The 15,679-nt window shown below is 40.1% G+C and overlaps 1 protein-coding gene across 1 annotated transcript; it reads left to right on the forward strand.

Annotated features, from left to right (window-relative positions):
* Positions 1-4,768: 4,768 nt before the first annotated feature.
* Positions 4,769-11,647, forward strand: LOC104409067 (LIM domain-binding protein 2; the record flags this gene model as incomplete). The annotated part of the gene is made up of 3 exons (XM_010018850.1): positions 4,769-4,941; positions 9,835-9,957; positions 11,564-11,647. Coding segments are annotated over 3 exons (380 nt in total), but the record flags the coding sequence as incomplete, so codon positions are not given.
* Between the last annotated feature and the right edge of the window lie 4,032 nt (positions 11,648-15,679).

Consider the following 15,679-nt stretch of genomic DNA (forward strand, 5'->3'; position numbering starts at 1 on the left):
TAGAAAATGTTACAAAAGTCTTGCAATATTTTTTTTTCTGAATGCCTAAGAATCTGTATGCTCAGGAGTAGGGTTCCTCCCCTTTGCAGTAGGGGTTTCCCTTTTGTCCTCTTTGTGGAAATCTTACGAATTTATCAAATATATAAATCTTTGCGGAAAAAAAGTGCCCATTCTTAAGTATTCAATGCAGGCTTTACTTAAGTCTGACAGCCAAAATTTCCAAGGGCTCCCTTTCCCAGGAATATAGTGAGGCTCCTCGTAGGAGCCCAGTGGGGTTATCCACACATCAACTGCAAAGAGTAACTAGACAAGTTGCAGCTCAGGGCAACGTGGAGTCATGGGCATTTCCACTGCAAAGCTTGCAGGGCAGGACCAGCCAGTGCTGCACGCGAGAGCAGGAAGCACTTCCTTCTCCTGCACTGCTGGCGGATGCACCGGGGATCCAGGTGCCCTGCAAAGGAAGCAACTTGACCTGAATGTGGAGGAAAGAAGAGGGAAGAGGAGAAAAAAAGAGAAAAGAAAAAAATCAAGGCAACATGACATTAATGTGAGAGTGGGGAGAGAAATAGTAACTAGGAGATGAAAGAAGATGGAGGATAATTGAGGAAGAGTTGGAAGTCAATGAGAAAAACTCAGGGGATGGGGAGATGTTTGGCTGGGTGGGGGGCCCAGAGGAAAGAGGTCCTTTTGCCTGGACCCTGTATGGATGAGAAGCTGAAGGAAAGAATGAGACATGGGATTAATTTGGAGGAAGAACTACTGTTCTAACTGCTATTAGGAGAAGGCGGAGTGGGGGTAAGGGCAGAGAGAGAAACTTATGGGGGGGACAAAATTAAGGAGTGCTGACTGCTGGGGCAGTCTGGCTGGGTAGGAAGGGCACTGAGAAGGTGTGAAGCTGGCATTTCAAGGAGTGGGAAAAAACAAGGAGACTGTGACTAGATAGCTGGGCCTGCTTAAACAAGGAGAATGAGGAAATCAGGTGGATTTGGGAAGGATTAATGAGCTTCCTTGAATGAGAGAAAAAGGGGCAGCATGCAAGGAGGGGGAGAGAAGACAAGGAGATACTGGGAGTTGAACAGTGAACTTGGAAGATAACCAGTTCAAAGCAAGCAATCGTAAGGTAAGGAAATGGAGGATTGGACCATGAGGGTAGGTGAGCAAAGAGACCGGAAGACAAGAGCAACAGCTGGATACTAGGTAGGACTTGAAGGAGATCCAGTTGCAGGGGACTCCATGAGGAGGTATGCAGAAAGCCTTGCAGTAGCTGGGCAAGCACTCCCCTGAGAGGCTGGAGAGGAAATCTGCCTTGCAGCCCAAGCCTGAAGTCAGGGTGCTGTCAGGCTGCTCTCAGGGCGCTGGCACCAGGAAAGGAAATTACCAGACTCTGCATACTCAAACTGCTGCTGCAAATGCTCAGTACTCCTGTGGCTAAGGTTTGTGCACTGGCTCTGTGGGTGTCCATATGATGCTCCTTTCAGGAAGTGCAGTGAGGGAGGAGGGAGGAGCTCTACAAAACCATGCATTCAGTGGATTCAAAGCCAAGCTCTAAACCATGAAGAAATTCAATGACAGTAGCATATAAAGCGCTCTCTGCTCTGCAAGGTGTTAACTTCAGTTTACTGGCATGAGGATAGCTGAACTGCATCCTGAGGTGGTCACAGGTATCAAGTTGTGCCATAAGGGAATGGCTTTATACTGAAAGAGGGTAGGTTTTGATTAGACATAGCAAGAAAGTTCTTCACTATGAGGGTGGTGAGACACTGAAACAGATTGACCAGAGAAGTTGTGGATGCCCCATCCCTGGAAGTGTTCAAGGCCAGACTGGGTGGGGCTTTGAGCAACTATGGCAGAAGACTTGGAACTAGATGGTATTTAAGGTCCCTTCCAACCCAAACCATTTTATATGACTGCGTTCGTATTAGTCAGAGTCCTTTTAGGAAGCAGTACTCAGCTGACTCTGTCAGAAGATACCTGGCGTTACTAGAATCCTGTTGGGACATACAGTGGCAGGCAGGGCTAGAGTGTGTACATCCACACCTGAGGGTGTCCATCTACTGTGAGAAGGGAAGGAAAAGCACATTTGTCATATTCATAGTCCTATGATCAGGAAAGGTTTGTATGTATGCATGCAGCAGAGCTGGGAGAGCGCAAATGTAAGTGCTTGACTGCTCATATACACAATTATGTTTTGGAGGAGAAAAAATCAAGGAAAAGTCTTTTGAACTTTCCTTTGAACTTAAAATACACAGAGTCTGTGATGATCCCTGGACTTTATAAGAGCTCTTCCACAGCCTTTTGTTGTTCTTGGAAATACCATCTCCTGCACAAATAAACTTTGTTACCACCATAGAGACTTTCATGTTTATCCTAGAAATTAAATGATCTTTTTAAGCCATGGGGTGCTTCAGAAGAGAACCAAAACCTTGAACCTGCTTCAGTCTTCTCTGCCAAAGCCACATGGTGAGGTGAGGACAGGCCTGCTTATTAACACACGTTTCCATTAATGTTTCTTCTGAAGCTGAATATTAACTATAATGATCTATGCTGGACTAATTTGCATTAGCTGTTTTCAGATAGGGTCTACATGGGCATCTGTCCTTGAAAATCAGGTTCCAAAGGGAATATCCTTGTGTGCATCTTTATCCCTCTGCATCCTTTTGGTCCGCCATTTTGTTGTTCACAGTAACATATCCCTGTGGCAAACCTAGGTAATGCTTACCAAGAAAAGTAACAAGAACAAGGTATTTAATCTATTTCTAGCCTTCTTTAATGTGTTGTAGCTGTGAATACAAGGCAAAAAGCAACACCATATGACCATGCTACTTTGGGAATGGTCTATAAAGTGCAGCTAAAATACTTTCAAGATATTTATGCAGTGCATAAGTCACATGAATAGAGGTTTATCACAGTCAGTAGGAATGCTGGATTTTCATATCACACATTTGCTGCTTAGGATGATTACCAGGAAATTTAATTTGCACTAATTAGCCTTAGGGGAGCAAGAAATTAACTTGATGGGTATATTTCACGTTTTACTCTATACCATACCAACATGGAGAGATCTGAGTTAAAGCTTGAGTTGAGTCCTATGCTGATACACTGGACTGCAGATTTTCTAAATTAAATTAAAAAACTGTAGAAAATTAATATATGGGGGGTGAGTAGGTGGGGGGTTTTAAGAGCTAGAGTTGTAGAATCATTCAACGTATTCATTGGATTATCAGCCACTTCTAGAGAGTGTTGTAGATTTTTGTATATTACATTAATATCTAGTATCACAGCAAAAGCTTTAACAAGTCCTGATTTTCTATATTTGTATGTTTTCATCATACAGTGTGCTTTATGACTGATCATGCAATATTCCACATTGTAATGCACAGAGCAGAAACTGTTTTCACAGAACTACTGTGAAAATGCCATACTTTTTAATTTACAACACCCACTTGCAAATACATTTTTAGGGTCAGGAGCCTTTGTTTGTATGCTGGAAAAACTCCTATGAAAATAATGTTTTCAGAAGTTACTCTCAAAACTATAGAGCAGATGAGGGAGGCATGAGTCACCACACAGTCCTAACAGACAAACTAGGAACTAATAAATGCTAATCTTGCCTGTTGATGGTGACTTTTCTGTCTCATTCTTCCAAAACATGGTTTAGATCACTTGGTTTTCCCCTTTGTAAAATGGAGGCAATTTTGATGTATCCAGCACTCAGAATTACCGTAGATTGATTAAAGCATGCAAAGCAGTGAGTCATTCGGTATGGAAGTATCGGTCTATTATACACTGAAGTGTCCTGTCATATCAGGCTTGTGGTTACACCCAAATTTATCTGTAAAAAAGGAGGTGGAAAACATCAGTTGTGTACAAGATAATTGCCTTTAATGTCAGTGCTTTTGCTAGTTTGTGCGTCTGAAGAACACTTAGAAGCTCACTATTATTTGGATTTAGACGTTGTAGTACTTACCTGAAGCTGCTACTGAAGTCAGAGGTGTGACTTCAGTGAGAGTTTTGCCTAAATAAGTATTGCAGAATTGGGTACCCTGAGTCCATAGCTTGGTGTTTAAGTGGTGCGTACACACTAGTTCAAATGTCTGCGCAGACTCTCTAAGAAATACCTCTGGACTGAAGAGAGATCTCAGCTAGACCTGTGGGTAGTCATATATTGTACATCATGTATCATACTGCGTTCTCAGGTCCTTCTTCAATCCCCAGGACTCTCATTTTGCAGCAGTAGGCCTCCTATTCAATAGAGAGTGTGTGCGTGCATGTGTGTATGTATGGGTGGTTATATGTATACATGTGCCCACACACAGACAAACATATACGTGTACACAACACCAATATACAAATGTGCTTTGCCTTTTTGAATGTACAAGTATATTTCTGTAAGTGCTCACCACTTGTATTTACACATTTATGAGTAATATCCAACTTTCAGTTCTAATTGACACCATGTGCTCTTCTGTATAATAATTAGTTTGGGACAAAAAACCTTGCAGATGGTTTCAAGAGTGACTCTAACTTGCCATCAATGTAAAAAGATTAAATAAGATGAGCCCGCTGTCTCTGAATGGAATAAGCCATTTTCATTGATTTCAATGGGAGCAGGCGCAACTTCGTTTCTACAGCAGAGAACGTGTATTGTATTCGTTAAATGACAGTTTGATTTCATTGCACTTAAAATTATTCATGTTCTGTTAGAAAACGGTTTGAGATTTTATAACCTAGAGCATTTGCTGAATTCTGCTTTGTGTTTTCCTCACAGCAATTGGAAGGACCCTCATTCCTCGTTATTTTAGCACTGTCTTTGAAGGAGGTGTAACAGACCTGTATTACATTCTCAAGCACTCAAAAGAGTCATACCACAACTCATCCATCACAGTGGACTGTGATCAATGCACCATGGTCACTCAGCATGGAAAACCCATGTTTACCAAGGTAACAGGGAAGACTCAATAAAGCATGTTGTTGTTTCTCTTTTTCTTTTTCAGTGTATATAAGGGTGAAAAAAATTGGCTGTTGCATTTTTTCTGGTAGACTGAGATTATTTCTAATACTGAAAACCCTTGAAGCCTTTTAATTACTATTTTCTATATTCATTACGTGATTGAATAATTCTGTGGGCATCCTCTGTGATTCTCCCAGAGAGATTGCAAGAGAAGCACATAAAGCCAGGTTGCCAGAACCATCAGTTGTATGAATTATATTCCATCTGCCCATCTCTTTTTCTCTGGGCTTGATTTTAAAGCAACAATGAGATTTCACATTGCTGGTACCTATCGTTTGGGAAGGTATGTGTTACTTTTGATACTTACTCAGTCCAAGGGCTATAAATCTCTAGGAAAATAGTGATTTAATATAGTAGTATGCTGGTCGAAAGGGCAGTGAAGTCAATGGAAGGAGTCAATTGATTTAAACAGGCTCTGGATCAGGCAGTTAGTGAATATTCAATATTTGTAATTGATAGTGAATTATCTTCATGCACTGGCCACTTCTAGTCCTGTAATTAAACTCAGTGCCATGTATTTATAAAAAACAGTACCAAAAAGGTGGGAAATACAAACTAAAACAATCTTTTCCTTACATTAAAAAAATCAAAATTGAAATGTCCCCTCTTATAAATTAATGGGAATTTATAATTTTCCATCTTGTACCTGTTCATCTCTATGAACTTTAACCTTTGTGTGAAGAAAAGCACAAAAGGAGAAGAGGCAGCAGGAGGAGATAACCCATCCATTTTGGCCCTTGGCTTGCAGGACTGTGGAAGTTTTAGGGTCAAAAAAACTAGTGGCTATTGAAAGCATCATGACCAGGGCCCACATGTTTTACACTGTTTTAGCACATATCTGTGTCCCATCCCTCCCTAGGGTCTTCCCTGACATCTTCTTGGCTCTTGGAGTGGAGCTCAAAGAGGGAGAGGAAGCCGCTGGTGCGTGGGAGCACTGATGAGATGAGAGGTGTATGTTTAATGGTGTTATCATTCCAGCTTTTCCACTCTAGCCCCCTGTGACTTATATGGACACAAACAGAGAGATAGAGAACTGCAAAGAGACCAGATAGTCCTAGGTAGCACCTCTTTGCTACCTTCCTGTTCACCAGGAGTCATGTGTGCTGGCCACGTGCAGAGGACATGATGAGGATATACAGTAGCTGCTTCTCTTCAGAGCACCCTAAAGAGATTTGTGTCATTTCCCTTTGTGTAAGCTATAACACAATAGCAAATACAAGATGGGGTATTTTTTGGAATCAGTAAATACAACACACTTTTCTCAGTTCAGTTAGTTTATTTTACTTATCGTGGCAGAACATTACAGTGTTGTTACTTTCGAAAGGAGGCTAGTATCCAGCAAGCCAAAGAGACTAGCAGCAGGGACCAGGCTGGGTGCACACCTTGTATGAGGGGCCCACAGGCACCTCTCATACCTCCCATAGCACTGTCCTGTGTAAGCAGTGCGTCTCTCTCTCTGCCACAGCCCTGGCAGCACACAGCTTGCTTCAGCCCTGATGCTTTTGCTGCAGATTCTGACATAAACCTCTGTATCCTGGTAGAAAAGTTCAGGTGGGGATGTGATTCGGATTGTAGGAGAAAAATTAGAGGGTTTTAATGGCTGTATCTTTAATTTAAATTAAGCAAATTTAAAATAAAACACAACAGTTAGTGGAATAAGGTAGAAAAGTGTATACTACCCTCTCAGAAACAAGTTAGAGACAAATGTTTTCTCAGCTGTGCATATGTAACTTCTAGCAGAGATACTGAGGGCACAGATCTTGTACCTAAAAGTAAGTTCCTGCTCTCACAGTATCTGTGGTGGAACAAAGCAGACCTCTCACAACAAGCAGCACTCCAATGGACTGTGTAGGTCCTTAGATCAAGTCTGTATTTGTCCCAGTGGAACTATCACAAAGGAGCAGTTAGTTTTTAGTTCCACAAATGCAAAAATACAAACTAACTGTATTTGTTAATACCTGTTTCAGGTTCACAAACAACCTCAAAGCCTCAAGTTCACTGACTTCTAATATAAGGGGCTGAAACAGTCCTCATCACATATTGAATCAGGAATCTGCAGCTGTATTTTATTCATTTCAACGTTTTCCTACTCAGAGCAGCTCACTGCAAACTGCAGTATCGGACAAATGTATAAAATGGCATTTTCTTTCTTTTCCAAACAAATATGGCTAGAACATGCCTAACAGTAAGAATATGGGTAGCCCAGATTGTCTTTAGACGGCAAGAGATCCTTGTAAATTGTGAGCAAACTGGTTTTTTGCAGTTAGCGATGTTTGTATTTCCCAATAGACTGGAAGAGAGCTTCGCCTTTGCCACTCGTCTAGTGAGCACCCCATGTTCAAACCATTCTCTTCCTGCACCCAACACAGGGGCCATCAGCTGGATTTTATAGGTGAAGCCCTTGAAACTGAGGCATTTCCCAGATTTGTGTAAGCCTTAGGTTTCTTTTCAAGCAATGTGTCAGGTTTGAGAAACAGTAGTTAATAAAAGGAGAAGACTTCTAAAAGGTGCCCCGTTAGGAGAACAAGACTCTGAGCAATAGGCACAGGACCAAAGTTCGTTATCATAGGTGTGAGCAGTTGAAATTTCTACAATTAATAAGTGCAGTGAAGGGGTTAAGAAGCTATTGGTTAGTTTGAGAAATGTTCTTTTTTAGTTTTTTCCTGGCCTAGTCTAGAGCAACCACGTGATGCACTGAATGCCTGCCAGCCTCTTTCTTGTTGATCCTCCGGAGACCATCTGTGCTGGGGGCATTGATTAGAGTGTGTCTGCTGGGATTACATCTTTTCTGTTGCCATGCCAACTAATCAGCTGATTTTGGTTACCACAGAAACAAAATGTCAGAGCTCACAGTACGGTAACATGAATTCAGCACAACAGAAAATGTTTTCTTAATTGGAGACCCTTTTGATTTTTTGGATTCTATGTAAAAGGCAGCTTTAGGAAAAAAAAAAAAGCCCCATTTAAAATAAGGACTGCACTACTTTTATTGATTAAAAGCAATGCATAAAATCCTGCTCTGCATAAGGAAATGAAATTCCTTTATAAGAGGTATAAATTTTTCCCACTGTGATATGAGGAATGTGCTTCAGTTTTTCTATTAAAATTTGTTAATGCCAGTGCATAAAAAAAAAATCTGTTAAGAGCTGTGGGGTTTTGAGCTTAAGGGAAGAAATATTTGAGAAGCCTCAGGTATTGTTATAAAAAAATATTTTAAACCTGAAAGATTTTCATATTAACTAGACAATAATCAGGATCTTTGGCTTCAACACAGTAAAATTAATATGAAAGGTTTTTCTTCTGGTATTGAATCCTTATGTGTGTGCATGTGTACCCCTGTGTAATTTCTCATCATAGTGCAAGTGATGTGAAAATCAAAATCAGGGTCAAATGACAAAATAAGTCACATTAAAAATTTGAAAGCATCACTAAGGTGTGTTGAAAAGGGCAGATGAGAACCTGTTGCAAGATTCTCTTTCGTAAGTCTACCCTAATTTGTCTATGTGGTATGCCTGTTAAAATTACCTATGTGTTTTTGCAGAAACAACCAGAAGGAAAAGCTATGATGATGTTAAGTGAAATGTTAACCAGAAAAGTCACACATTGACCAAATGGGAACTAGCCAAGTCTGAGTTGGGGCTTGTAAAAAGGCTCAACAGACTCGATTGAATCTAGTTGTTGATTCAAACACCAGTTGTAGTAAAATTGAAGTTGCAGTAACCTTTTATTTTGAAAGCTGTTACACCCTATACAGCTCCACAATAGTTTTCCACTTTGAACAGAAGTTGTAAACCTAAACGTCAAATTAAAAAAAAATAATTAACAACAGAGGTAGTTAATTTTCAGACCAGGCATCATTTACAGTTCTCCACGGTACCTCTAGTCAAGATACCATGCCAGGTATGTATTTTGCACCTTAAAGAAGACCACAACCACAGCAGGTTTTCTATATAACATTGTGGACAGTCGTTTTAAAGTAATTTATTTTATTTTTCATTTCCAAGCAGTACCCACTTGCTGCATTTGTTCACACCCACCCCCACCCCATATTTTCTCTCCTTTCTTAGAGAAGACCCCTCACAAAGCTGCATGAGCCACTTTCTGTGGAAGCAGCTCTGTTGTCCATGACTGCAACTTCTCCTCTGCTCCCCTGGCTCTCAAACCTGCTGTGGCAATGCAGCTCATACAGACATGGCAGACACCCTGTCTGGCTTTTCTTGGAAGAGGGATTTATGAAAGTAAACACAAAATGAAAGAAAAATAAAAATGGGATAAAATGCCTGGAAAAGACAAGAAAACTTGGAAAAGACAAGACGTAAAAAAATAGGAAAAATATCAGGTTTGGCCAGAGGCATTCAGGGCACTGTGTGCTCCAACTGGACATGGAAGGAAAGTTTATATGCCAAGCTATTGTAAGGAAAGGACAACGTAAAACATGTTGGGAATTACTGGTTCAGCAACTTGACATCAGGTGCACACAGTTGCACCACAGCCACCTCCACTGTGAGGTTCAGTCACTAATTAGCAGTTGTGAACTGTAAGGGAAGGAGAACTGATGCAATAAATTAGATTTAGCGCAAACAATATTCCATGTTTGTAAAATACTGTAAAATCTATAGTATTATAAGTTACTGTCTCCACAGTAAGGCCTATGAAGTCATTTTCCCATATTCGTTTTTGCTCCCCAAGAGAACAAAAAACAATCTACGAGAGATAAACAATAGAATACTGCTCTGATATGTTCGAGTTTGTTTAATTGATGATACAATACCATTGAAAACAAAATTCCTGAGAATTTATTTCATGCATTTTATGTATTCTAGGTGTGCACAGAAGGACGTCTTATCTTGGAGTTTACTTTTGATGATCTTATGAGAATAAAAACATGGCACTTTACTATTAGACAATACAGAGAATTAGTCCCACGCAGCATTCTAGCCATGCATGTAAGTAATCCTTTATTCATTTGACCTAATGCAAACAGATGAAATTAGGTTTATGAAGAGCTCCAGCAAATTTCACACTCAAGGCAATTAACTATAAATATTTTGGTTTGCCTGCAACTACATCCTTTTACAAGTTTTTTCATCAGTCTCTTGTTTCTCAGTGCTCTGTTGTTGCCACTGTTGCTATGTTTTCATTTGGGTTTAGCACATAGTTTTCCTTTTAATCCCATTTTGTAATTGGCCCATTGGCTGAAAATTTGTTCTTCTTTATATGAACTGCAATTTGGTGAATTTTCATCATTGTAGGTATGAAGTCTTCAAATGAAGCAAACGTAATGTTACCCTTGCACGAGACAGAAAATAAGTATTTACCATGGATTTACTTAGAAACCTTTAGAATTTTAATTCTGATCTCTTTTTTTTTCCACAATTAATGACTTTTCTTTTGTAATTGAATGAAAACACATGCAATAGAACATTAAAAATATTAAGTATTCTAGAAGTTTAAGTCAAAATATTATAAGGTAAATCCTTGCAGAGAAGCAAAGGACAGTCTCTTATTGCCACTTCAAGTCCTGCACTTTAGAAGCATTCTGCCTAGTAGTGCTCCATATACAAAATTAATTGCAGAACTATAGTTTTATAGAGGGTAAGAAGACAGGCCTTAATATGTGCTTGTATTTTAGCATCAAGTTACTTGGCTATCCATAGATAAAGGTATATTCATAGTGAGGAATTTGAATTAACTTAAGAATCCTATGCCTTTTTGAAAGTGCTGTTACAGGCCTGAAGAAAATACCTTTGAAAACCTGCCCCATCTTTTACTGTGGAGGGCTGATCTTCTGAACTCTTCAACAGTATCCCATTCAGGGACAACAAGGATGGCCATGAGCGACATTATGTGTTTAGGGGGGCTACTGCAATTCAAAGAGAGTGGAAGCAGGTTAGCCAGCAACCAGCAGGTATTAATTTTAGTAATGAGATTGATCTCATTTTAAAGAGGAAGCTGGTCTCACAAGTAAAGCTCCTGGCTAGGGTCAGAGAAGGACTGTACTTGCATTTTTCCTGTTTAATTCGGGGAAGATAACTTAGACCAGAAAGGTTCTCCAGCCTGTGCTTAATGCCACTTATATGATCAGCTCTGCTGAAGGTGCCTTGATGAGTTCTTTCTGCTTCAGTTTCTTATCCACAAAAAGAAAGTGATACCTTCTGTATTCCTGCCTTTGTCTGCTTAGTTTGGTGGGGCTCCCAGCCAAAAAGCTGGAGGCTTAAAGCATACTATAATCCTTCAGGAAGCTCTTTGGTGGGGCTCCACTTACTTGCACCCCTGTGCATGACCTGACCTCCTAGGTCTATCTTTTGAATGGGCAGAGACAGAAGGAATATATTGGAAAACAGTCTTTATTCTGCTCCAATTTCATAATTTCCTATGCCAACAGAAGTCTCTAACTTATTACATAAATTTAGCATCAATGTATAATTTTTCCATGGGAATGGCACCTCTTCTCAGAAACACACACCCCCCACCCCCCACTCCTTCAAGCACATAGTAAAAACCAAATAGACAAAAAGCAAAGTGAAAATTCTTTTTTCCTCTGTTGTTTAGGCACAAGACCCTCAGGTGCTGGAGCAGCTGTCCAAAAACATCACTCGAATGGGTCTGACAAACTTCACCCTCAACTACCTCAGGGTAAGCACACCATAGCTGATGACTATTGTGAGCATTTTTTAAAAGTTACTGTTAGCTTAGAATCAAGGTAATGAGAGCAGAGCCTGTGTTGGTCAGGTAAGAAATGGACCTAACCCTTAATGAGGGTAAAGGAGAAACACAGAGACTGTAATAAAGATACAGCTGCTAACAATGTGCCATTAAAAATGGTAAGAATTTTATCATGGAGTCAAAGCAGAGTGTGAGTAGCCCCTGTCTTTAACAGTCTTTCTTCTCAGTTATGAATTTATTTTTTGTAAGCAGGAAATTCCCCACCATTTTTCCTCTCTGCTTCTCTGTTTCTGAGAAAATGGCAGCTCATTCTTATTAAGAGCTGCCTGTCTTCTCTGGCTCTCCGACCTCCCCACCTCTCCCAGGCAGAGGCAGGGCTGAGGCAAAGCTCAGCTCCAGCCCTTTCTGCAGCAGTCCCTCAAAGCAGTCCTCGCTTCACTTGCCTCTGGGAGCCTGAGCTTCCTTCTCAGCCTTGCGCTGAATCGAGTGTGTTTTTTGCAATTAAATAATGCATTTGTTCCCATTGCTTTTTGACCCTTAAAGTGCATTCAAAGTTTGGAAGTTTATTTTTATTTTTGAAAGTATTCCCTGATGTGGGCTTACAACGCACACACTGAAATACGGGATTGTAGAGTTCATATTTCAAGGTTGAAATCCAGATTTTTCTTATTTCTAGACATGCCATTAGCAGATACAATGAGGCAAATTGCTTAATGATACAGCAAGCTAACTTGGCCAGAATATCTGATTTCATTCCTTTTAATTGTATGAGCAATTATACAAGATGCTTTTTTAAGGTAATAAGAACACTAGAAAATGCAGTTATTTTCAGCCTAATGTAGAGCTGTACCTGACAGTCTGTATTTTAGCTGCACTTCATTCAGGTCTTTGAACCTTGTAGTACCTTGCTGATGGTTGAAGTCATACCCCAAAATGTTTTGAACTGCCAGGAGGACAGTGTGCAGGACTGAAATGTGTGGTGAGATATCTCACTGTATCCCTACAGCTTATAGACAGCCTGTGGTTGTATTTACTCTTGCAATATGATAAACCATTGATGATTGTTGCTTATGTGGTGTTAGTGTAAAAGTTACTGTTCAAATTATAGTCTGAGTTGTGCAGGGCAGGTTTGTATAACTGGAAGAAGAATATGGCATAAAACCTCAGAGGGATATTACATTGAATTAAAATTCTTGCATGCATAAATTCAAGAATAATATGTCTATGTAGTGTGGATTGTATTTCTCATGGTTCTTTTAGTCTGTGGTTTGGTACAGACAGTGACTGTTATGCTTTGGCAACATCCCTATAGCCACACTGTCATTGTCTTGTGGTGAGGCATCCTAGAGAATGTTGTCCAGAAATCCCCACTGGGGATTCCTCCTCAGTCACGCCAAGTTCTGTATTACACCCTTGTGGTAAACTGGGCAGCTAGTGGCTGGCTTAGGTAGGCTATTTCCATGTTTTTCCAAACTGTTCTGTGGTACAGGCATTACCTCACTTTTGAGGTCTTCAATCCTCTTAGCATGACCAGCAACACCAGCAAGCACGTGGCTGGCCCACACCAGCCACAGTACTCATACCTGTCCTCCGCCAGGCTCAAAAGACCATGCTGAATTTACAGCACTGCCTCTATCACTGACCTCTTCTGGGTTCTTTGTGGTATATTCTGTAATTGCTGGATGTGGCAATGCAAATGAGAAAGGCAGGGTCCCTGTTAGGAGGCAGCTGGCATCAGGCACCCATGCTGCTCCCCCATCAGCATCAAAAAAAAAGGAAAGGAAGGGGGGGAGGGAGAAAAAAATCTTCAGAAAAAGAAAACTGGGATCAAGCTAAGCACTCGGGAGATGAGCAGTGGAGTGGAAGGGGATGAAAAGATGAAGTCTTACTTTTTTTCTTCTTCCAGGCTAGTTTTGATAGCTTAACAGACAACATTAGGTCTTTGGGTGCAAAGCTTCCTCTGGCTCCCGCTGTGGTGATTCCAAAAGGAAATATTATTCTTTTTCCCAAGCCAGTCTTTGCCTTTCTCTTTCTTATGGTGAGGAATTGATCATTCTGCTCTTTCTTTTCCAGTTGTTCAGCTCATCATGGGAGCTCATATTACGTGATACATTTCCATTTTGATTTACTTCTTTCCCAATTACTTTCTTCTGTTAATTTTAGCATGAAAATCTTTTCTGCACTCAGGATTGTAAAATCATGTACTAAGAAATGTGATAAATGTGGTTAGGTTTAAGGTGTTTTGTTTCGTGAGGTTGGTTTTTTGTAAGTTACCATTTTATGACGTTGTATTCAGTCTTCCCAGTGTTTAGTAATTAGCACTGTTAGATGGGTTTGAATAAGGATTTGAAACTAAGCATAAAAATGATTTTCCTTTTTTTTTGTTTTCTGCTGCACACAGCAAAGGCTTGTGATACTCATAAGCAAAAACTTCACTGATGGGCAGAATTAATCATTTTTATCCTCCAACATGCACACAGCAGCAAGCTGTGCTGCAGTCTCTTTAATGGCAGAATTTAAACCTGGATTTCAGATGGTTGTGATATAAAGGTATAGCCTGTGTTTTTTATGCTCTAGACATCACAGAATGCTAAATCATTGCTAGTTGGGATAATTGCAGTTGCTGGCATGTAAACCTCCATTCCAGAGTGCCACATGCCTTTAGAGCCACAGCTTTGGATGCATGCCCTGGTTTGTCTTCATTCACTCCAAATAAAGCTGTCCAGCATAGAAGAACATTGATTTTGTAAATCATATTTAATACAAATTTAAAATATATCTTCTTGGAGCCTGAAAATGAAATGTTTTGTCCTGTGTCATTTGCCAAATGCTCTTTCTCTCTGTTTTCTCTGGCTCTGTGTAAAACCATAGGCTTCCTTTCTTTCTACTTACTAGTTTGTTTTGTTCCATCATAATTGATTACCTCATCAATGGGGTCAGCAGACTTTGCTGTAGCTGCTGACTAGGAGTTGAATAGGCTGTCTCAGAAATAATGAGCAAAACCTTGTAGGTTTTAAATTAATATCAAGCTTTTTAAAGTGTAATTTCTCATCAAGTCAACAAGTAGTAGATATTACGAACTATCAGATAATAAGACCAAGACCTATATCCTAGTCTCAGTCAGTATGAGTCCAGGAACAAACAGGAATCCTGCACAGAGTATGAAGATGGAGATAATGCTCAGAAGAACAGTTTCCACCAAGCTACAATAATGTAGTCCCCATGCATTATCTTATTTTTTTCTATGTAATTTTCTAGTTGCTCAGCTATGTTACTTAGATCTTCGATGCATAATGGATTTGAATGCGCTCTAAAACTGGTAGCTTTATACCTGCAGCACTATTCACAATTTGGAGTTCAAATGTTTCTTGCTGCCTTCTATACAATGATTTATTCTCGTGAAATTTCTAACATTATAAAAAACCAGCCCCTACTGTCAATTAGGCAGGCCTACCTGGCCTGAGCCTTGAAATACAGTTGTATCTTGCCCGGTTGGCTTCCAGAATTTGCCTTTCTTGCACTGCCTGGTTTGGAGTGATTTTTCTAGAGCTTTTCCTCATGTGTAGCTATTGCATACCCCCTACACTGTGATCTGCTCTAGTAGCCAGTTTATTGGTGTAAATGGAGCTGAATCTGCCTCTGCCCTTTGCAAAATGAGAGTTAGTGTGGCAGAGCCCTCCTACTCTGCATCAGGGGAGGTATCTAGGCAGGGGAACACACAGTCCGATTTCCCCTTACATCCTGTGTAGCTATATTAACCAAGGCTTATCTGAGCTACAAATTATCTAATTTGTTTGTTTTCCATATAGCAAATAATGAAGTGTTACTATTGCAACACAGAGGACAATATTTTCGGAATCCCCACTTTCACTAATTTAGTTCCTCACTGGACACTTTTGGATTTCTTCTGCTAGGAGGGTAACACGAATTATTTAATGGGACATAATTTTCTAAAGGCAATACTTACATTATAATCAAATACCATTTGTATGTATATCCATT

The sequence above is a fragment of the Nestor notabilis genome, unplaced genomic scaffold, assembly GCF_000696875.1.
Source record: "Nestor notabilis isolate BGI_N333 unplaced genomic scaffold, ASM69687v1 scaffold35387, whole genome shotgun sequence".
In the NCBI taxonomy this organism is placed as follows: Eukaryota; Metazoa; Chordata; class Aves; order Psittaciformes; family Psittacidae; genus Nestor; species Nestor notabilis.